The sequence below is a fragment of the Vicugna pacos genome, chromosome 17 (assembly GCF_048564905.1).
Source record: "Vicugna pacos chromosome 17, VicPac4, whole genome shotgun sequence".
Taxonomy (NCBI): domain Eukaryota; kingdom Metazoa; phylum Chordata; class Mammalia; order Artiodactyla; family Camelidae; genus Vicugna; species Vicugna pacos.
The window spans coordinates 24753759-24776072 of NC_133003.1; the positions used below are offsets into that span (position 1 = coordinate 24753759).

At 46.6% G+C, this 22314-nt stretch overlaps 1 protein-coding gene and 1 pseudogene across 1 annotated transcript in view; both read left to right on the forward strand.

Moving 5' to 3' along the window:
- Positions 1–22314, forward strand: part of CACNA1D (calcium voltage-gated channel subunit alpha1 D) — a 296274-nt gene that overhangs the window by 125691 nt on the left and 148269 nt on the right. Inside the window, exon 4 of the mRNA XM_072941507.1 lies at positions 21335–21474. Within this exon, the coding sequence (XP_072797608.1) occupies positions 21335–21474 (140 nt within the window). The remainder of the gene's footprint in view (positions 1–21334; positions 21475–22314) is intronic.
- On the forward strand, positions 5849–6272 carry LOC102539025 (large ribosomal subunit protein eL32-like; annotated as a pseudogene).

A 22314-nucleotide genomic window follows, 5' to 3' on the forward strand; every position in this document is an offset into this window, starting at 1 on the left:
TGAACTGAGACAGAGATTAGATCAACACTCATTCCTTTCTCTTTTTTCCTGGAATGAAGTCAGAGCAGCATTGTTCTCATTTTTATTTGCAATGAACCTAGGTTTTGAACTCATCTGTGTAATAAGTACAGGAAACGCAAACTAGAAGAAAGGAGAGTCCGCACATTGACTGGTTAGGTCTTACATAATAATGAAAACAACAACAGAACGTGAACCCATGCCCTCTGGCCAGCCAGGTTCACTCTGCCCTCTTCCCAGGCCCCATCCCCTTCTGCCATGCAGAGCCTTTCCTACCCAGGTAGGTTTTGGGGGCCTTCACTATCCCTCTTCCTGCCAGCCTGAGCCCAGCTGTAATCACTCACCTGCAAGGTGTGTTCTCCTGGTGTTTACTGCCCTTTACATGGCGCTTCACCTGGGAAAAGTCCACCCAGGCACTCTGCTGTATCCCAACAGGCTTTTAGTTGGTGTTAAGTTAGTTCAGTTACTCAGCATAGTTAGTTCACCTACTCAGCACACCCCATAATCCTTGCGCTGTGGCTCTGATGGGATTAGTCATCGGAAATAGAACGTCTGTGAGGGACAGCGAGGTCCCCTCAGATAGGCCCGAGACTGGACCTGTGCAGGTGATGCCAGTGGGGTGGTAGAGGGGCATCGTGGAAATGAGCGCCCTGTTGGTATGTTGAGAAACTCTAAGAAACCCAAAGCATTCTGGTGACCATGAAAATTGCATTGGTAGAATAGGGGTGGAAGAAAGCAGATCAATTGCTACATTTTTATAAAGGGGTAGAGAGGGAAGGGGAGAAAAGAGTGTGTGTTTGTGTGCAAGAGTGTCACAGAGGTCTAAGGGTTTCTTCCATTGTTTTCAGCCCTGAATGAAGAGGGCTCAACTTGTCTCTGAATCGTGGGCAGTAGACAGAACTCAGTACGCAGAGCACGGAAAGGCAAAGACCACTTTTCATTCGTGTCTGGGTCTGTTTCCATGTCCCAGCTCTGAAAGAGGACCCGACAGGAGCCGCAAGGGCAGTGAGGGTGGCTGCATCTGAGCGCTGGTGCTGATGCTGGCGAGATGGACCCTATGGTCTACCCTCCCTATGTCTGGCAGAGCCACCTGGTTATCAGTGTGTCCATGGCCATGTCCCCACTGCCTCCTTTCCTCTTGGTGGTTTAGATGTGCTGCCTTGCTTTTCCACAGCAGCCCACATCTGCCTCTGGTCTCCAGCTCGTCTCCTGAAGACGGTTGTTTCTCTACTGAGCTGTGTGAGGGCCATGGTGGCACTGTTTATACTTCAAGAAGGTTTGCTGCTCTGGGATTTGGGGGTGTTCTCTGCATCACTCCCGTCTCTGCCAGGTTGGTGCCCTGTTTCCTTTCTTTGTCTTTTTTTTTTTTTATTGAAATACAGTCGATTTATAATGTGTTAGTTTCTGGTAAACAGCATAGTGATTCAGTCATATATATATTCCCTTTCATATTCTTTTTCATTATAGGCCTTTACAAGATACTGAATATAGTTCCCTGTGCTCTACAGTAGGACCTTGTTGTTTATTCGGTTTCATGAAGATTTTTCTTGTTGCTCCACTTGTACTAGATTTTCTGCCGGAGTTCAGTAGGTGTTCTGTGAGAGCTGTTCCACATGTAGATCTATTTTTGATATATTTGTGGGAGAGGATGAGCTCTGTGTCCTTCTAGTCTGCCATTGCAAAGCCCTCTCCCTCTTTTCAAATATAATCAATTTTAGGAGGGTGGGCATATTTGTTCATTTACTTATTCATTAACTTAAGTGCCCATTTTGTCTCAGGTATAGACAAAAGGAATTTGCTATAAGTACAGACAATTTGTGACCACCCAGATTTCTATTTGACCTTCAGATCTATTTATGAGTTTGCAACAAATTGAGGAAATAAGTCGTATGATTGGGCCACTGGTCCCCTGGTGATGTGTTGTTGAGGGCGTGGCTAACTGGTGTACAGAGAGGTTCAGGACACCCAGTGCAGAGAGAACGTAGGGGTACATGGGGTCACATGGTCCAACTCCCTGCCTTCAGGGCCAGAAGGAAGCCAGGTGAGAACATTCACAAACTCTGGAGGGAAAAGAAGAGTTTTGTTTTCAGTGCTGCTGCTTTGGGATTTTCTAGATGAGTTTTGAAGCTGGAAACTGACCAATAAGATATATAGAATTGTGGAATTCTAGAGCAGAAGAGTCTGAAGCTCACTGTATCCCCCCTAATTAAAAATGGGGCTCATCAGATGTTTCCAAGTCTGGGCTCTTACTCGCATTGTGTGGTGGGCTTGGGTTGTTCAGTGCTGCACTGGGCCCCCTCCCTCATGATGAGAGAGGTGAAGAGGAGGTGGTAGCTGATGTCCAGGTTCCAGAAAGACCTGCTCTAGAGTCATTTCCTGGTGGCCCTGATCTGGAAATAGCCGAGAATCGTACCGAGGCCTGAGTATTTGGGGACAGTGTGGCCAAAAGTAAGGTCCTGATTGTCAAAGTGAATCAGATGGAGGGAGAGGTGGGGGCAGGCGTAGCAGGTGATAAAGGCCATCTGCATGGAGGGTGGGAGAGAGACAGGAGGGGGAAAGGCTGAGTGGTGAAATGGAGAGAGAGAAGGAATGCTCTCTTAGGAAAAACCCTCAAGGAGGGGAAGACCTGTAACCTGACCTAGACCCTGAGCCAATTCCCCTAAATTTTTTTTTTTTCAAATTAAACATGGATGCAAGTCACACTCAAGTGTCGTCATGCTGGGGAAAGTTCCAGTGTAGCTACTGTCATGGTTTATGATGTCAGATAAGTTCTTTCATCTCTTTGAGCCTCAGTTCACCCCTCCAAATTTCACCAGCTGAGGAATCTCATGTTTTAACATGATGTGATTTGATGTCTCCTGTCACTGCTTTCACCTGGGCTCGGTGACTCTCCTCTCTTGGTTACTTCACAACATCCTGGGAAGACCCTGTAGCTTCCCAGTCAAGCTCAGTTATTGAAACTTCAGTGTTAGAGCCTGATTTAAGCTCCCACTTGCTACGCCACCCGCCACTAGAGGAAGCGAGTGGGTTCTGTGCTCTGCACCCCCCTCTCCAATATCGTCTCGAATTCCTTCCCTTTTTGTGGAAGCAGTAAAAGGACAAATACCTTTTCACTTAATTGGGCTTGACTAAGGATTTCTTCCTGGTAGGTTTTGCAGCTTCTGTAGCTAAAACTAGCCAAGTGGCAGACTCCGTCTGGCAGGCATCCCAATGCAGTGGCCTGGGTGGGGTACTGTGGGGTCTGCTGAGCCCTCCCCCCTCACAGGCCCTGACCTGGGACTCATGGCTCTGGCTCAGTCCCTTTAATCCCCAGTGCCCAGCCTGTGCTCCTAGGGTGACCTCTCATGGTGACCAGTCCCCTCAGGTGAGGTCCCAGAGATAGCTCAAGCCTAGGACCCCCTGGGGTCCACTTGGCTTGTGGGAAGCTCATGGATCCCTACCCGGCCGGCAGGCAGCATGGTGACTGTCCTGCCTCTACCTCTCCCTGTTCAGGGACAGGGACTGGTGGTTCTGGACTGCAGCTGATGCAGAGTCCCCAGGGAACAAGGAGACCACTTTTATGATTCTCTTGAGTCCCTGTCACTTTGATTTAGGAAGGGGACCTCCCTCTAGCTTCTCCTCCTCCCCGACACTGCCATCAACTCTGTCTTCCCCTCAAGCATCATTAGACAGTGGCTGTGGGGGTGGCAGGTGGTTGATGGCAGAGAGAGGGCTGGCTCAGTAAGCCCTGGGCGGGAAGGTGTATAGTCCTATTTCTTGGTTACTTAGAAAATGAAGTGCTTTCGGCAGAGAGCCTTGTCCTTTAATATCTGGGTAACAGCACACATCTCAGCCAATTCCTTTTCAAGTACAGAGTGACGCATTTCACTGTCACCAACACTGCCTGCCATAGCTTATCTGCACACGTGCATGAGTATCAGATGTGGAGCCTGTACCCTTTGTGTGGGACTGTCTTTCCGTGGCTCTGGTGTTCTCTCTGTGATAGCATTACTGAGGACCATTTCTTGTAGAAGGATGAATGTTAAGTCTTATTTAAGGCTGTTATAATGTCACCCACCCCCCAAGCCAAACCTCAAAGGATCAACACGAGCTGTTCTGGGTCTGCTGTACGCCGACATCAGTGCTGACAGACCAAATTATAGTTCTCTCTCACCCAGTTCTAAAGGATGAATGCCATGGCACTTAAAGTATTTTGCAGAAACTATTATTTTAACTCATTTTCACAGTGTCTTTTTTTTTTTTTTACAGTCTTGTAGGAACTTTGGTTAAATACAGAGTAAAAACTGAAAGCTTGTTTGGAAATAATGGGGAGTCAGGTCCTTCAAGGTCTTTTAAAAAATATTCCCTAAATAGCAGTTTCTTTTGTGCCTGCAATTCTGAATTGTAGTTTGTGCCTCCAACGAAGACAGACACCATCTGGGACAGCGCATGTGTGTGTTTCCAAAGCCTCGGCGGTCACTGTAATTTTAGCGCCTGTGTGTTTTCACAGGAAGCAGTAAGGAAGGACTGTCAGGACCTGTTTTTAAAAATGTTTGTGTTTGCAAAGATTTTGGCTAGTATTTCACACATATCTTAGCCATGAAGCAAAAATGTTACACCATATTAGAAAGATCAGGGCTGGATAATCACTAGTATTCTCCTTTTCTTTACCTGGCAGAGAAGCAAAAGCCAATAGCAGTGTATCTCATGGGCACTAGGGGTCCAGAGCAGGGGTCAGCAAACTTTTTCTGTAAAGAACCAAATAGTAAATGATTAAGGCTTTGTAGGCAATGCCGTTTGGGTTGATATCACTCAGCTTTGGTGTTGTAGTGCAGAAGCAGCAGTAGACAGTACCTATGTGAATGAGCACAGCTGTGTTGCAGTAACATTTTAGTAACAAAAATATGGCCAGTGGACCCAGTGTGGCCTGTGGGCCGTGACTGACCAACCCCTGTTCTAGCGAGAAATAGGAGTTTTGAGTAGTCACTCCCCAGAAGGTAGCTGTGCTTACCTGATGGCCTTTTATATCATCACAGTCTCCTCCAGCTGATGATTCATGAGGCAGGACTGGTCTTTGGTCTATCCTGAGAAGATCACCCTGGTGGAGATTTACATTGACTCCCGAGGGAACGCCTTATTTCCCGTCTTCATCTTACTTCAGGAACTGTGTATCACACAGACTGCAATGTAGAATGAAAGAATCCTTGATAGCATAAATGAAGTCATGGTGAAGGTGAGGCATTAGCAATCGGCACCTGGGCAATTTTATGGGCATTTCTAACCAGTTGTGTTTCCACCAGAGGCTGCCAGCCTCTGTTCCCACATGTGACTCTGCGCTTCTCGCTTAAATACGTTCTCTTTCTCACTTGTGCTCACCCACATTGCCTCCCTTCTTTCCTTTTTCTTGCCTTAGCACGTAATGCTGCCACTGCTACCATGTGTGCCCCTCTGGCACACAGGAGGACAGAAGTGGTGACCTAGATTCAACTTTGGAGAGTTTGCCACCGTCAAGCTCGAGTCCCTAGGTGGTGGCGCTCGGTGCTCTGTCAGGGCTTCACAAGTGGTCACAAGAGCAATATGGTATTCATTTAAATCTACATGCGCTGATGGCTGACAGTGCATCTGCACCCTATGATGCAGTTTCTAGAGACAAACTCATGGTGAGCACAGTCAAATGCTATACCTCAGATTGGAGCTGAGGACAAGGTGAGCCCTGGTTAGTCTCTCCAGCCTCCTGCTGCACCTGCTTTTTAATCTGATCCGTAAGTTGGTTATTCTAGAAAGTCTGATAGGGAGACTCATTTAAAGAGTTAGGCTCTCTTCCTCAGTGCTACCTATGGAGGTGGCAGCCATCTCCTAGTCGGTATCATGGCTGCCCTCAGACCCCTCGTGAAGCCCAAGATTGTCAAAAAGAGGACCAAGAAGTTCATCCGGTACCAGTCAGACTGATAGTCAAAATTAAGTGGAACTGGTGGAAACCCAGAGGCACTGACAACAGAGTGCACAGGAAGTTCAAGGACCAGATCCTGATGCCCAGCACCGGCTGTGGGAGCAACAAGAAAACAAAACACATGCTGCCCAGCGGCTTCCGCAAGTTCCTGGTCCACAATGTCAAGGAGCTCGAAGTGCTGCTGATGTGCAACAAATCTTGCCGTACTGAGATTGCTCACAATGTTTCCTCGAAGAACCGCAAAGCCATTGTGGAAAGAGCAGCCCAGCTGGCCATCAGAGTCATCAATCCCAATGCCCGGCTGCGCAGCGAAGAAAACAAATAGACAGCTTGTGCACACTGTATTTGTGTTAATAAAACCATGAAACTGAAAAAAAAATTAGAAACACTTTTTAAACATTACTTTAACCTGGGCTGTATAACTGAACATTGATTTGCCAATCTTTTGGTGTAGGTATGAGAGGTTGTTTTTTTTTTGTTTTTGTTTTTTTTTTTTTTTTAGTATTATGCATCTACTGGTCAGGGTACCATTTTCTTTCTTGTATAAACTACACCTATCAGGTACCTACATTTTCCAGTTGTATTTTATTTAAAAATAGAATAAGAACTTAAAGGTATATGAGAAGAAAGCAGAGAGCAATTCTAAAAGTGTACGGTTTCCCCTTATCCCTTGCTATTATCTCTCCTACATCCAACCCAACAAGAAAACAAACCTTCAGCAGCATTGCTTACCTAGGACTTCTCGGGGATTCAGCCGAGTTTTTGTGGCAGCAGTGACTCTTCGCCCTCATGTTTCATCATTTCAAACAGCATACGATTAAGTTAGGTAGTTAAAGTAACAAGCCCACCTGGTATAAACTCAGGAGCAAACATAACCAGTTCCTAGTAAGCATACAACTCAAGCATTGAGGACAAAAATGTATGAACCTTCTAGAAATCAACCTGGGAGCCACATGGGTTCAGTGTGGCACGAGCATTAGTCATTATCTTTTACCCAGAAGGAACAGGAATATTAGTTCATCTGACCAGATGGTTAAAAGCAAATTAATTTAGAGAGCTTCTGCCGTATTAGAAAAGAGGTCAAGACCTGAACTTCTACCCTCAATTCCCAGTAAAATAATAACCATTTATTGTGTGCATTCTCTGCACTGGGCATTGCATGTTAGTCCACTAATTCCTTTGACAGCACTTTCACTGATTGGGAAACCAAGGCTTGGGAGGATTAAGTGCTTGTCCACAGCTATATAGCCGGACCAAGCAGGAACTCTGAATCCAGACTGACTCTAAAATTCCTTGTGCTCCCCTGTTTAAGACGGGTAGTCAGAAGTCATCCAGCTAGACTGTGGTTTTCCTTATCCTGGCTTGCAGGTCTGGTTGTTTCAAAGTCAGTAGCAAGCTGATGGGGTGTAGGCCCTGCAAGTTTTCAGAACCCGCCTATTTACCTTTTCCTGGCTGTAATGAGGGGTAGACTTATCTCACATCTTTGGCTCTCTCTGTGCTCTCCTTTGAGCTGTGAAAAATTCAAGACTGGGTTTTAACACTTGAACTGTTTGTTCTGGATTTGGATTTTTTTTTTTGAAGTTTGGCATTTGAGCAGAATCACAAGTTGTGGAAGGTGATAATTTCCAGGCATTTGAGGTCTGATTCATCAACACTACTATAATTAAAGGAAAACCTGTATTTGTTTGCTCCATTTTATCCTAACTCACTCACTAGGATGTTTTATAAGTAATGAACCCAGATATTTGGAAAACAGCATCTATTTAGCTGTTGAAGCTTTCGTGGGATCTTCTGTTCGTATGTCTCAAAGTTATCCTGATGACGAGTTTGCCTGAACACTAAATTGGTAGGGAAGTGACTATGGAAAGTGAACTCTACTGGCGTAAAAGGCAGCTTTAAAATACAGAGAATGGAAATTAAACAGCTTGACAGCTCTTTTAGGAGGTCCATTATGAAGCATAGCGAGCTCAAGTGCAGTGATTTCAGTCGGTCACAGGGTGTTAATGAATTTTGAACTGAGGCAATTGTGATTAAGCCTGTTGCCTTTTCCAACACTAATCATTATTAAAATGATGATTGATCTGAGTGATTATGAAACCATTAAAAAGGCATCCGCCTATGCCCAAATGAACAGGATAGATGTCGTTTTTGTAGTTGTAGCCAAATGGGACTTCAGTGATTGTGATTTCAAGGTACTTGTTTGTTTAGGCTCTTTCTTGTATTTTCAGAGCCTTCAATACTATTTTTTGTCACAGGCTTCCAACACTGGGGCTGGGGAGTAGTGCTTGGTGTTCCCCCTGGGCCTCAGTGCCTTGGCCTGTAAAGTGAAGCAAGTATGGTGACTTCTCAACATTCCAGAACCCTACCTTTGATTGGTAAGAGGCTGGCGGAGACTCTCCTGTGTACCGTTTACAGCACAGCCACATGGTGACAGCAGCCACTTTATTGAGAGCAAACCATGTGCCAGGCATTTCTGCCATCAGTGTTAACCCTTAATTCCCTGTTGAGGGAATCAGGAAATGGCTTCCCGAGAACCTGAGCGCTTTCCCTCGGGCCCTGCAGCCAGTCTGGCAGAACTGGGATTTGGACACGTTCTTCACTATCTACAATCTTGTGCTTTTAAAAAAGATTTTCCTTTCGGGAGATCACTGCACAGTCTGAAGAAAGCTCAGGAAAGACTTCATCTCATCCAGTGAATGAAGACACAAAAACAGTCTTCAAAAGGCAAGCCTCAGACTCTGTAGAGCTCTCCCAGCTCAGAGGGCCAACCACCTTTCCCATAAAGCCTCTGGGGAAGAGGAGCCCCTTCTCTCCTTCATGTCCCTGTGTAATTGTAGATGCCCCTGCTCTGACTGCCCTCTTCTCACCTGAGAGGTGTGTGTGCTGACAGCAAGTAGCCCAGGCCTGCTGGGGGACACACATGACCCTCCTTGGCCTACAAGCTCCAGGCTTGGGTGGGGACCATGGCCCAGGTCTCAGATGCCCCTGTGCTCCTATCCTGCTTCTCTGACCTGCTGTCATTCCTCCAGGTGGACCAGGGAAGGCGGGCAGGCTGTGAGGTAGAAAGTCGGCTAGGACCTTCCCTCCTTTCAGCGTCCAGGGCCCAGGTGTCTGCTGCTGCTCTTCCTGCCCCCCCGGTGCTTAATGTGCTCTAGCTGCTATTTCATTCTGTGGCTATCAGTTTCTCCATCTGCTGGAGGGCAGTGCTGCTGGGTCCCCGGAGTACCTTCTGGATCTGTGACTCAGAGCCTTCCCCACCCTATCCTCCCTCCTGCCTCAGTGCCACGCTGCAGACCTTTGTCTTCTTTCCCATCTTGGTCTCACCCACTCTCCTTTCCTTCCTCTGCGGATGACCCTGGAGACAGCTGACTCCCACTGTGGCCCCACTTCATCTTCTGGGAGTGGGAGGGAACTCACTGCCCAACCTTGGCCCCAGCCTCTGTTTCCTTACCTGAAGATTGAGTTCTTCCAGAGAAACAGACTTAGGACATGTACCTCCATCCCTATCACTTCCTGATTTGGCTCTTTTTGAGTTTTGGGGTTGCTTCTTGGGTGTTTGGCTCTGTAGAGTTAGGGATTCTTTAAATACCTTTTAACTTTAAGGTGTTGTGTGTGTGTGTGTGTGTTGGGAGAGTATGTGAGGAAGCCTGAGAATAAGAGAGTGGTTATTCATCTCCACGGGTATCCACTGGTAGGGCCAGATTATTGGCTTCTAGAGCCGTTTCTTAACATTAAAAAAAAATTTTTGGCCAGCAGTAATAGATACATTTTACGTTGTAGCTCCCAAACTATCTAACTAACTAACTATCTATCTATCTATCTATCTGTCATCTGAAGCATGAGTTTTATGAAAATATACTTACTTTTACTGAATTCTGATATTTGCTGTGCATTCTGATGTTTTTCATGCTATTTTATTTCATTTTCAAAAATTGCTGGATGTAAATCACAAAATTAATTTCATATGTATTCCATTTAAATGTCTTCTCCATTGTAGTATAAATTCTGTGAAGACAGGCAAAATTTTTTTAATTCCTATAATTGGTGCTTAATTTATATTGTCAGCTGATTCTTCTCTCTAGGCAAATCCCCTGGAGAAGTATTTCTAAGTGCTGAGAAACAATTTCATTCAAAAGATGAGGTGACTTTTGTCACTGGTCTGATTTCCTTTCACATTAGCTGCTAGAAATCCCAGTGATATTAATAAAAATGTCCTCATGTTATACATCTTTGTAATGGTCCTATTCCTGTTTCACTTTATTTTCATTTCCTTGTTAATTTATTTTTACTTCTCACCTTATTCATTTGTCCTAAATATTTAGAGTTTCAGCTGATTTTAAAAGATGCTCAATGAGAAAAATCTCACTCAAATCAGACAAATCTCTAATCACACAAATCTTTAAAAGTAGAGACAGAAAGTCCCCCATGATCTTGCTCTCAGAGGTAAGCTTCTTCACTTTCTGGTGTCTGTGCTGCAGGCTGGCTTATTAAGAGATCTCTTCAGACATCAAGGGCATCGTATAGTTCATCTTATTCCCGTAGTCATGTGCCACGGACATCCTTCCCTGCCCTTACATGTGTTTCTGCCACGTTCTTTTTAAACAGCCACCTAGCATTCCCTTTCTTATCTACTTCACATTTTTATATTCTTGCTGCCTGGAGTTCTTTTTTAGAGCAAGATAGGTATCGAATAAAAATTTACCTTACAAGAAAAAGTAGAGATCATTAACTAGCCCTAGCCTCCTGACCAAATAGAATCCTCCAGTAACTTCTTCTGGAGCCACCGATTTTCTTGGGAATGGAATTGCTTATAGAAAACCCGTGTGGGTCCCGAACTTGGAGGATGGTGGCAGAGCCCTCCCTCTGGCCTCTGGAAGGTGTTAAGTGGCAGATGAGGGAAAGGTTTGACTGGCAGGACCAGATCAATGCGAGTGATGCTCCCCAGCTTGGAGCGAGTCTGCAGACACTGTGTTCTACTTAGTCTTTGCCTGGTGTATTGATTTCCACTTCATGGCCACAGTTAAGTGGTGCCTGGTTTTTAAGCCACCCGATGTCTTTTAAATTAACTTAATTTTACTTTCTAATACTAAAACCATGATGAATTAGAGGCATGGAGTTATTAATCTTCTGAGTAAATGTATCACACATTTTGTCTCAATTATAGATGACACACTTTATGTATTTTTAAACTTTAATTTATGAATTTATTCAGAAAGAAGTTATCTATGTTCCTGTGGTCTCATGGCATTCCCTGAAGAAAAGGTGCCCACGAATGAGGGCTGTTCATCCCAAAGAGTAGCTTTTATGGTGGAGAGAAACAACCGGTGAGCTGAATTCCCATGCCCATTCCCAGCTGCCCATTCTGCCCTGGACCACAGACATCTGCTCCGTGGCCTGCACTGTGAGGAGAAGGGGTGACCCAGGGCCTGGGAGCTGGGCCCTGCTTCACCTCCTGAGTGTTCTGCTCTGTGATGAATTGTAGACAGGCTTTACTGCTCAGTCCAAGAGGCGTAGGAGCTGGCGTGAATAGGGAAGCTGCCTCCCTTGGCATGGAGCTGGTGCTGACCCTGGGGTGATGCCTGCACTGTGGGTGTGCAGACCTGCCGCGTGGACAGTGAGCTAGACTATTGTCCTGGTGCTCACGTGGTGAGTTGTTAGCAGGTGCTCTGTGCCAGGCCCTGTGCTGTTCCTGGGGTACCGCAGGCCAGGGCTGCATGTTACATAGATGCAAAAGTAAAAAGAGCAAGCGTCCATGGGTGTGAGGTCCACGCAGACCCTGGCTCACGTGTTTTTGCATGTGTTGCCTCATTCACACTCAAGAACAAACCTGGGCTGTCTCTGCCTTTCTTATTCTTATCTTGAGATGAAGAGGCAGCGGCAAAGAGGGGTGAAGCCCGAGTCCACAAACCCAGTAAGTGGCAGAGCTGGAACCTGACCCATATCTCTTTGCCTCCTCTGGACAAGGTCAAAGTGCACCTGAACTCGACTGTGAACATTTTAAAATGGGAGCAGCTCTGCTCCCCAGGTCCCAACACTTGTACAGTCAGCAGCTCCTCCTCCAAGGTGCATCCTCAGGTTGCTCAGTCCAAGCTGCCTGGATGACCCTAGGCTGAGGTCCTGGTGTCATGGAGCTGGGACTCCGTAAAAGCCCAAATGAGGCTGAGCAGGCCTGGGACCGGCGAGGAGGTGGGCTTCCCCACCAGGTAGGTGTAGTCAGGCTTTACTGCTCTCCTCAAAGCAGAGGGCATCTTACTGTTCTTTTTTGTTCCTGTTGACTGTGACCCTCATACATGAAAGGAATAATAATCCCTCCTTTGGCTGTCTTACTCCATAGCTTGGAGAATCAGCTGAGAGAAGGGCTTGGAAAGAGCTTCTTTTCCCAAGTGCCGTGTCCAGGTGTGCACGTGGTGTGTTTACAGGGATACAAGTAAGCATCTGGGGCATGAGATGAGATTACATTTGTAATTCATGTGTGAGAAAATTTAACCACATACAAATGTGGAAGATTTGTCTTCAGCTCTGTTAATGGAGAAATGGAATGACCGCTTTCTTCTCAAATTGAAAATGTTTGATTGTAAACTTACTCAGTTCCTGCCATTGTGAAATGTTTGCTCATTTCTTTCCAGCCAGAGGACATGTTGGGGCACTTGGCTCATGTCAGGCAAATGAAGCAATGCTAAGAAAAGACTTCTTTTCTAAAATAATGGGGTTTGGCAGTTTCTGCATGACCCGAGCCCCCTAGATCCCAGGGAGGCAGCGAGCAACTTTGATCAGCCCCATGTAGGGCCCATAATCCCACTGCCATTTGCCTTGACCTGAGCTGTCAGAATGGGATGTAAAGGCCTGACACGGTTTAGGAAGGAAGCCTAGCTCTATAACTCTACCTCAGAGAGGCGAATGGACCTGGGCCTGCATATGAGACAGTGAGACAAGGTCTCAGCCCAGGTGCTCAGAAGTGCAGCATCAGGCTCTGCCTGCTTCTTTGTTGTGGGTGATGCTGTCATGTTATTTATTGAGGCTGAGCACTCAGGTCTCTGCTCCATGCGATGAGGGGGTCTGCAGAGGTAGATACAGTGGATCTTGCCCTCAGAGTACTGACAATCCATGAGTAAAACCTTCCCAGCTGAAACCAGGAGCTCCTGAAAAAAAGGCGCTCCTTGCCTCTCTGCTCTCTTTCATGACCTCGTATATCCTTGGTGCTCATACATGTGTTGTTACGATTTACTCTCATGATTAAATGCATGTGGTACAACTTTTAATTCTGGGGTGGCAAACAGTTTTGACTCACGTGCCTACTCCAGTCCGGGGGTATGCCCAATTGGGTGCCTTGTGGAACTGCATTAGGATGCGGTGGGAGGAGTGCCTGCGTGAGACTGAGTGAAGTCTGCTGCAGGGGTGCCTGGGGAGCAGAGGCAGTAGGCACATGATGATCATTTGTGTTTCCCATAAGTGCACAGGCTTGCAAAAGGAGGGGCGGAACAGTGCTCAGAGGAAGTGAAACTCCCTACTCTTCCCTGAAAGGGTGGAACAGGATTAGATAAACAGAAGGAAGTACTGTCAGTCATGGAGGAGAGCAATGACAAAGACTGGAGGTTCCAATGAGTATGACACACATTCAGAGTGTCCTGGGAGCTGACGGACTGGAGCAGAGGGAGTCGTGAAGGAGGAAAGGGAATGGGGCAGCCTGGAGGCCCTGTTCCCATTGGAGTAACATATCAGTTGGTTGGTGGTAGGTAGAGCATAGACAGATTGTGTAGAAGTCCTTGGGGATGCCAGATGGAGGAATTTAGACGTGATACAGCCCTATGCTTTTCAAGCTTTCCCAAATGCTCCAGACACAATTAGTTGCTCCATTCCACATCTCCCCACAGGGGATTCCCTGCTTTGGCTTTGATTATCGTCTGCTATGTCTGGAAATGTTTGTGTGTATGTCTGCTGTCCTCCTTCAGGACACAGACAGTGTCTTAGCCATCTTTGAATCTCCAGTGCTTAGGACCACACATGGCATGGAATAGATACTTGATGAATGTGGTTGGAAGAAATTGAAATAGGGTGCCTTGACCGCCAAGCAAGATTGGGTGGAGGCAGGTGGTGCCTTTGTGGTGAAGCTGGGTGAGGAAGTACATGGCTGCTAACTATAGGATATACTGACTACCAAGGGAAATCTGTCTGTGTCCCAGGGTGGGTGGGATGGGAAGCAGGGCAAGTCTGAGGCATCAGGTTTATAGGAATGTATAGAGTCCAGGAGACCAGCTGGAAGTGAAGACAGCAACAGAGAATGAATGAGATGGGAGGAGGAAATTTGGAAAACTGAGCCTAGATGAGTTCCCAGAGGCAATAACTTGCAGGGCTCATGGGTCCTATGCATAGAGAACCCTCCCAGAGCCCAGAGTCAAAAGCAGTCATCCAAGGAAATGGATCTATTGAGAAGTGAAGATTTCACATCTATTGAGATTCTCATAGATGCTTCAACTTTCAGAGAAGCAGAGTGATCCTGTAGGCCCTGGGTATTTAGCTAGGCCTCTTTTGTTTGCAGTGTACCAAAACCCCAACCCAAACTGACTCAGTTTATTAGCTGTTATAACTGAAAAGCCTAAGGTTGGGGGAGAGTTTTGGCTTCAAGTTCAACTTGATCCAGGGGCTCATACAGTGGCATGAGAACCAGGTGCTTGCCTCTGTCTGAGCGTCTCTCTCTGTTTGACTCTCTCCTCATTCTTTGGTTTGGCTTCCCTTGATGTTGACACTTCATCTTCATGTTCCCCTAGTAACTCTAGACTTACAGCCTCTGAAAGCTGAGTCCAGCAGCCAATGACAGAACTTCTGGCCTAGTGGCTACAGTGAAAATCCCAGGATTAGCTCTGATTAGACCTGGTTGATGGGCGCTGGGTCACATGCCTATTCCTGAACCAGTAACCTGGGTCACATGCCACCCCTGTACTTGAAAGTAGGAAAGGAGCAATTCTCAGAGGAAAGTCAGGGTGCTGTTACTCTGCGAGTTTTGCTGGATGACAAGAACCATAATGAGCCATCCTGTGCAGCTGCTTGCTTTAGTCAGGGCAGCAAAGCAGCAGTTGCCTCTGCTCTGCCGATGAGTAAGGAGGCCACATCCAGAGAGAAGGCCCTGTCAGCTTCCTCCACCCTCTTCCTACAGACCAGATGTCTTTAAAGTTGGTCTCCATGGAGCAGTCAGCCAGGTCACCTGCTAGCCTCCTCCGTTTGTCATGTCAGGTACATTCTAGACAGCATCCTGGGCAGTGGCCTGGCCCGAGTGGTCATGGGATCATTGTGCTGGCATTGGTCCTGTGAAGTGTCTGTCCCATCTTCTGATCCCCACATCAGGACTCCACTTCCAGGGCCCAAGAGTGTGGCCTCACTCCATCCTGTCCTATCCTGGGCAGACTCTGATGATATGTGTCTGACAGTTCATGGAGCTCTTCCCTGCTTTCACGTAATCTGATTTTTATTGTAACCTGGGTGGACCAGGGTGAGTATCCCAGTTTTATAGATGAGGAAACTGAGAAGCAGAGGGTAAGAGACTCAGCCAGTGGCAGCTGCAGGGACTACAAATGGACTCACATGTCCTCTAGAATCATACTTTTAAACCAAAGGTGAAGAAGAGGGAAGGCACGCTGACTATTCCAGCCAGTTTCTTCATGTAAACATGGCATTCAGCTACCCATTGGTGGCCCTCTAGGTACGTCATTCATACTTGCAGAGGAGAGCATCACTTCTCTCGGAGCGACCTCCACGACCTGGTCACCTGATGAGGCGGCAGCTGCTCTTAGGCCTTGCTGCTGCTGGTTGGCTGTCCTCCCTGGGGTCCCAGGGCCCTCACAGGATCTCCCTCTGAAGCCTGAGTCTGGACCTTGCTCCTCAGGTCATGGAGAATTGTCGTGTAACAGCTGGGAGACATCTGATTCAGGCTGCTTGTTTTACAGGCAAGAACCTTACCTCACACCTGTGCTCCTGCTGCTCTGGGCCTCTCGACACCCTTGACAGAATTGCCTTTGTGGGTCTTCCTCCCTCCAGCTGGAGGTGGGGAGCCTGTGGGTGCAGGCAGGAGCTGTGAGCCTCTTCCCGGATGTGCAGTTGTGGGTGTTTTCCTCGGACTGGGCCTGTAGAATCATTTTGGGTGGGATGTTCATGTCCCCACACACTCACGTGTTCAAACTTCAACCCCAGTGGGATGATGTTTGGAAGTGAGGCCTTTGATCTCTCTCTCTACCTGTGTATACCCACCAAGGAAAGGCTAGATGAGGACATCATGAGAGGTCGACCATTGGCAAGCCATGGAGAGGGCTCTCACTGGATACCAGATCTTGGCACCTCAATCTTGGACTTCCCAGCCTCCAGACTATGAGAAATGAGCCTCAGTTGTTTAAGCCACCCAGTCTATGGTATTTTGTTAAGGCAGCCTGAGCTAAGACAGTTATGAAAGTTCTAAGCGGGAAAGGCCATTGAATAATGTTTGGTCAAAACCTCTCATTTTGTCCATTTATTTATTCATTTGTAAATATCGAATATTTTTGTGACAGGCTTGAGAATTCAGTAATGCATGAAATAGAAATGGTCTCCGATTTTATAAGAAATAATCATTTATTGGGAGAGACAAATATCAAAGAGAGTTTTTTTCAATTTAGATTTTCCATTGTGAGTAGGGCTGTGCAGGAATGCCGTGAGCTTTGGCAGCATATACCAGCGGGCCCGAATTTTGTCTGGGAAGTCAGCAAAGGTCTCTCTGAGCAAGTGTCATTTAAGCTGAGCCTTGAAGGACAAGTAGAACTTAGCCTGGTGGAAAGGCAGGATTGGGGTGGGGGGCATTTTACAGAGGGGACAGGGTGTAGCCTGAGCCAGTCAGCAGCTGAACTGGGGCTAGCGGAGAACAGGTAGAGCTCCAGGCCCTGCATTCTCTCCACACCCCGTGCAGGGCTCGTGGTAGCCCCGTGTCAGACTTGTGTGCTTACAGAAGAGGGGAGCTGATGTACATGTGTTGGGGTGGGCACACCAGGAGGGTGAGGCAAGGTGGGCAGAGACATGGGGGAGGGGAGGTGACTTGGGAAAACAGTGGGAGGGAGCAGATCAGCCCCTGACTTGAAGTGGAGGCTCCTACAGAAGAGGAGTGAGCAAGTTGGAAGGCACAGATGGATGGAAGGATGAGGACGTTTGGTTGGGATCGAAAGGGAAGGGCCTGTGACACACTAGGATCAGCTGTCGTCTCAACAGTCTGAACATTTATTCCAGGCTTGTTCTAGGAAGGGTTTATGGTAACTTAGAAAGATTCCTACTCTGATTAGTTTGCTTTTGGGTACATAGGCTAGAATCCCAAATTCTCATGTTTTTATACCCCTCATTAGGTCTGGCTTTGCTGCTTAATTCCTTCGCTTTTTTCCTTCTCTACCTCCTGTCAGGACCCGTGAGCACTTTATGTGTGCCCAGTATGGTCTAGATGCTGGGGTTACAGAGACAGTAAGAGATAATCCCTGCCAATGGGGAGCCCCACCCAGCCTGCAGGACACAGAAGGGATATGTGTGTGGAGGGGAGACTATCTTCTCCTGCCGGGGTGTAAGCCAGGAGACCACTGCAAAGACTTGGGGCCTGTGGGTGGATGAGTGAAGCAAAGAGATAAATCTTACCAGACTCATCAGCCTCTGTTGATCTTTTGACAACAGGTTAGGTAGGGATCAGGCTTTCTGAGTAGGACCCAGGTTCTCAGGGATGAATGGGTGGATGATGGATGGCTGGATGTTCATACCACAGCACTAGTCGAGGCTCCTTGAAAAAAGGACAGCTGACGACCAAGTACAGTTAAGGATCCTGGTGTCTCCTACTCCCTGCTAGTTGACAGTTGCTGACAACAGGTTCTGTATAGGGTTAACTGGTTTAGAGACTGCTGGTTAAGAGTTTCTCCTGTTCGGTGAAATTTCACTGTTTAAAGAAGATAAATGAGGTTTCAGAGTTAGATTTGGAGCTTTTATTTCTCTGGTGGCTTGAGTCTCAGAGGGGACTTTAATCCATGGGTAGGGTGGTCTCTGGTTAAGAATTTGTGATTTCTTAAAAGATGATTTGCCTAGCCCTGCCCATGCAGGCCTCCCTGTCGGTGAGGAGAACCCCCGCTGGTGGCTGGGTGAGTGCCGCGGCACATGGCTGTACCTGGCAAGTGCAGGGAGGCTGGGGTGCAGGAATCATTTATTCTTTTTGTTTAGCCTGGGGGCAGACTTGTAAGGTGCAGCCTCTACTGCGAGGGCGCCTTTCACCAGCCTGCTCATTCCTTCATCCTTACCCTTGTTTCTTCTGCGTGCTCCCCTGCATCCCAGCCACTGACTCCGTGCCTTCCCTGTGCAACGTCTCATCCATCCTTCAGCCACTTACATATTCCCACCTCGCCCCGTGAGGAGCCTGACTTTCTTGGCGGCTTCCATTTCAAATGACTGACTCAACATTCTTTTCTCAAATGAACAATCCTGTTGTGAAGTAATTACCTCTGCTTCCCATGACTGTTGTTTTGCAAGGTTTTTTTGAACACTGCATTGGCTTAATGTGGAGGTGTATTTGTTTTACAGGAGTCCTTTTAAACGACAGGGTTGGGAACCAGGATGACACTGGCTTCTAGGCAGATGGATCTGACATGCTCTCCAGGCTATGTTGGCATTATGATCAAGACTCCGTAATAAAGAATCACATTAAAACAAGGTTATATTTCTTATAATCAGTTCCATCAAGTAATGGATTGAGGATTTTGGAAAGAGAAACCAAAGTCTTCAAAAGGGAAAGAGAGGAGAATGAGAGAAGGGGATAAAAGAACCCTAAACAACTTAGTTACACAAATGGCTTTTGTATTACTGTGACAAAATTGCTTAGAAATATAAGCTAAAGAGGGCAAACAAGCTGGGTTTGGTAGGTGTACTCTCTGTTCCCTGTCTTGTTTTTCTGCTCTAAAGTATAGTGCTGTGTTGATGTAGGGATGTAACTGCTATGAATATTGATGGCAGCAAAAGCTTTTTTTTTTTTTCTTTCTCCTGCCTGGCCCAGTAAATAAACCACAAAGGATAAAAAGGGAAGAGGAATTGTAAAATCAGTGTGCTGTTTCCAGCTTATCTTGTTCCCTGAGAACTCTTAACTCTTGAAAACATACTGACAACCTACCTGTAGTGGTCAGGGTCTAATTTGGGTGTAGCAGGTTGGTATTTTCAGGGATTTTTGCTTCTGAAAAAATCTCAAAGTTAGCATTCAGCGTTAGTGTCGCTGCTTCATTCAAGTCTTCCTGGATCTCTCCTCTGTAGCCGGTAGCAAAGTCAGTTGTTGTTGCTGAGAGCATCCACAGTGGTGTGAGTGCACCTCTGGTGGAAGCCTGCCGCTCAGGGCTGTGGCAGTGAGTGGGAAGATGAGCCCTTGCTCTCATGAGGCTCACAAGGACTCCAGAGTAAACAGAGGAGTCCTGGGATGTGTGTGGGGGGCATGAGGGGGCATCTGTGCTGCTGCTGTGGGAGATTTCAGCCACTCATACTGGCCTGGCTGTGTGGAGGGAGTGGGTCAAGTGGTCCAAGAAGGTCTTCACACCCTGCTGAAGGGTGTAGGGTGCATGGGATGAGCCAGGCTGAAAACAGGACCTGTGGGGAGATCTGGAGGAAGCATGGATGTGGAGGCTGGGGATGAGCTAGGCTTTTAAAATTGAAAACACATTGACTCTGGCTAACTTACACCACAAAGGAATTTATTAGACTGCTAGGATGGTGTTCAGAGCATCAAGTGATGCTCCAAGGGCAGGTTAGGAACGACCTGGGGACTTGGGGGTAAAGAACTGATGGAACTGGCTTTTCAGCATGACCACTGGGGAATCAAGGTTGAAGATAAAGGCTGGGGTACAGCTGAGTTTGGATGATTCCCCTACTGGTAAAGAGAAAGAATGCTGTTGCAAGACAGGGGGAAGTCACACCTGGGACTGGGTCTCGCCTGCGACAGAGGGGTAGCCCAGCATGGCTTAGGTGAAATAGTGGTCACATATAACAAAGCAAGTCCTTGCAGGGGAGAAGTGGTTTAACCCTTTGGCCCTGTCAGAGGGCTCAAGATGCAGAACTGCTCTTTGTCAGTTACGTCTCCTAGAAGGTTCTCTGAGCGCACATTAGAAACCCCCACCTCCCCCACCAGACTAAACTTTTCGAGGATGGGGACCATAATGGAGACATTTTTCTAATCCTGGCTTCTGCGTGATGTGCTCCATACCAGAAGAGATGCTAAGTATTTCCAGAAACAAGTTGATTTGCCCCCTTGCACTAGGCATCTTGATAAGTGAATTCTGTGAATTCCATTTTCCTAAGGCATTGGTGACTTTCCCTGTGTCCTACAGAGGAAAGTTTATATTAGAGGACTTTATGGCCCATATGCAAGAGTTTTAATTACCGATGATTTTTCATTTACTTATTATTTACATAGCTTTTTTGCTAGCCAATGCCTCTTGTAAAATTAATCACACACATCCTAGTTAGTCCATATTTCTTTTGAAACCAAAGTTGTATGAAGAAACCTTTATAAAAGAGACAAGAGCCAACATTTTTAGACTTGTTGACAGATGCATTTTCTACAGCTCATGGAATGCCATGAGCTGGAACTGGAAAGGTTCGAAGAGACCTCCAGCCCAAGGGTGGCATCTGGAAGGTCTTTGGCAGTCCGACGGGGATAGCTGCTGGGTCTGTGAGAAGTGGGTTCAGAGGCTGAGTCCAGACTCCCTGGGAACATGTGTGGTGACCCAGCTTCCCTATCAGCCAGGAGAGGCGGCAAGCCAGTGAGGAGGCCATGGGTTTGCCATCCAGATTCCCTTCCCTGACTGCGCTGGTGAGGAAACTTAGGTCCAGAAGGGAAGAGGGACTTGCTGAGGTCACCTTGTTGTTCAGTGACACAGCCAACCCTGTGTTAGAAGTCAGACGGAAGCCCAAGAAGAATACAGGGTCAAGCGGATGCATCTTCCTTTCTTCCAAAGGACGTTCAATTCAAAGCCCTGTGGGAATCTCTGTTGTACCCTTGTGCTTTTCTGGGCCTGATTTGGCAATCTTAGGAGGAGAACATGCTGCATTTGGCAAATGTACGCAAATAACAAGCATGCCATTATGTCCTAGGCAGAGTCACTGCACACACGTCAGGGCAGGTGGCAAAATGCAGCCATGCAGCCTGGGATGAAAAGCATTTTACACTCAGTTGCATATGGGAAATTCAGTGTTAGAATTAAAATGCTTTCCTGGTCCAGATACAGTTTTTATAGTTCCATTTCTCTTAATGAAGCTTTGTTTGGAGAAAAATGCTCTGAGATACTGATTCTAATCCCTATTTCTTTTTCTTCCTCTTCCCTACCCGTCCCCCCATTTTTTGTTTTATTTCTTTGTTTCTCTTTGCAGGAAAAAGTAGAATATGCCTTCCTGATTATTTTTACAGTCGAGACATTTTTGAAGATTATAGCGTATGGATTATTGCTACATCCTAATGCTTATGTTAGGAATGGATGGAATTTACTGGATTTTGTTATAGTAATAGTAGGGTAAGTCCCTTTCATTTGGGGAAATGTTTGTTTGGAAAATGGGAGGTGGGAGTAACAGAAAACAGTCGTCTAAGGAAATAGGGTTGCTCCTTTATGAGTGATTGCAGCCAGAACCTGTCATGAGTTCTTTGAAGCCTGGTGATGCTGTTGTCAGTCTCTGGGCAGAGACTGACTTGAAATTCTCTCATTGTTACTCCCTCTTTCAGTAATGTGTTCTGGAAGAAAGTTTAAGCTCAGCTCGTGATGTGAGAGGGTTCATCTTACCAGACCCTGGGTCTCCACATATAGGCCAGCCCCGCTGGTGATTTGAGTCAAATGGGTAGAGTTCTTCTACTTAGCACCTTGTTAAGTTAAAAAAAAAACAGTGAAAAAGTAATAAATCCTTCATAGGAGTGAGGTACTCTGCCATTTAACATCCCTTGAACAAAGCCATTAATTTTTTCTGCTGACTTGGGGGAAAAGCTTTGGGACGCCAGTATCCCATTTTAAATAACAAAACAAGTGTTTGAAAAATGTCAGATATCCGGCATGAAATGAAATAAGCCAGAAAATGCAGAGAAGCAGGCGTGTTCCCGGAATCCTGTCACGGGAAGAAGACACCAACAGTTTCAGTTAAAGGAAAATATTAAAATAAAAAACAGTGGCCTGTGTTATTCTGGTCCTTCAACACCTGGATGTGTTGCCAGCAGGAGAAAAATGAATCATTGTCAGAGAAATACTGTGTGTTTGGACCAAATACTCGCATAGGAAAATAAGATCTAGCCCTTTGCTGAGTCTTAGTTACCCAGCTATAAAACGGGTTGCTCCAAAAATTATATTTGCTCCTATAGAGAGAGATTG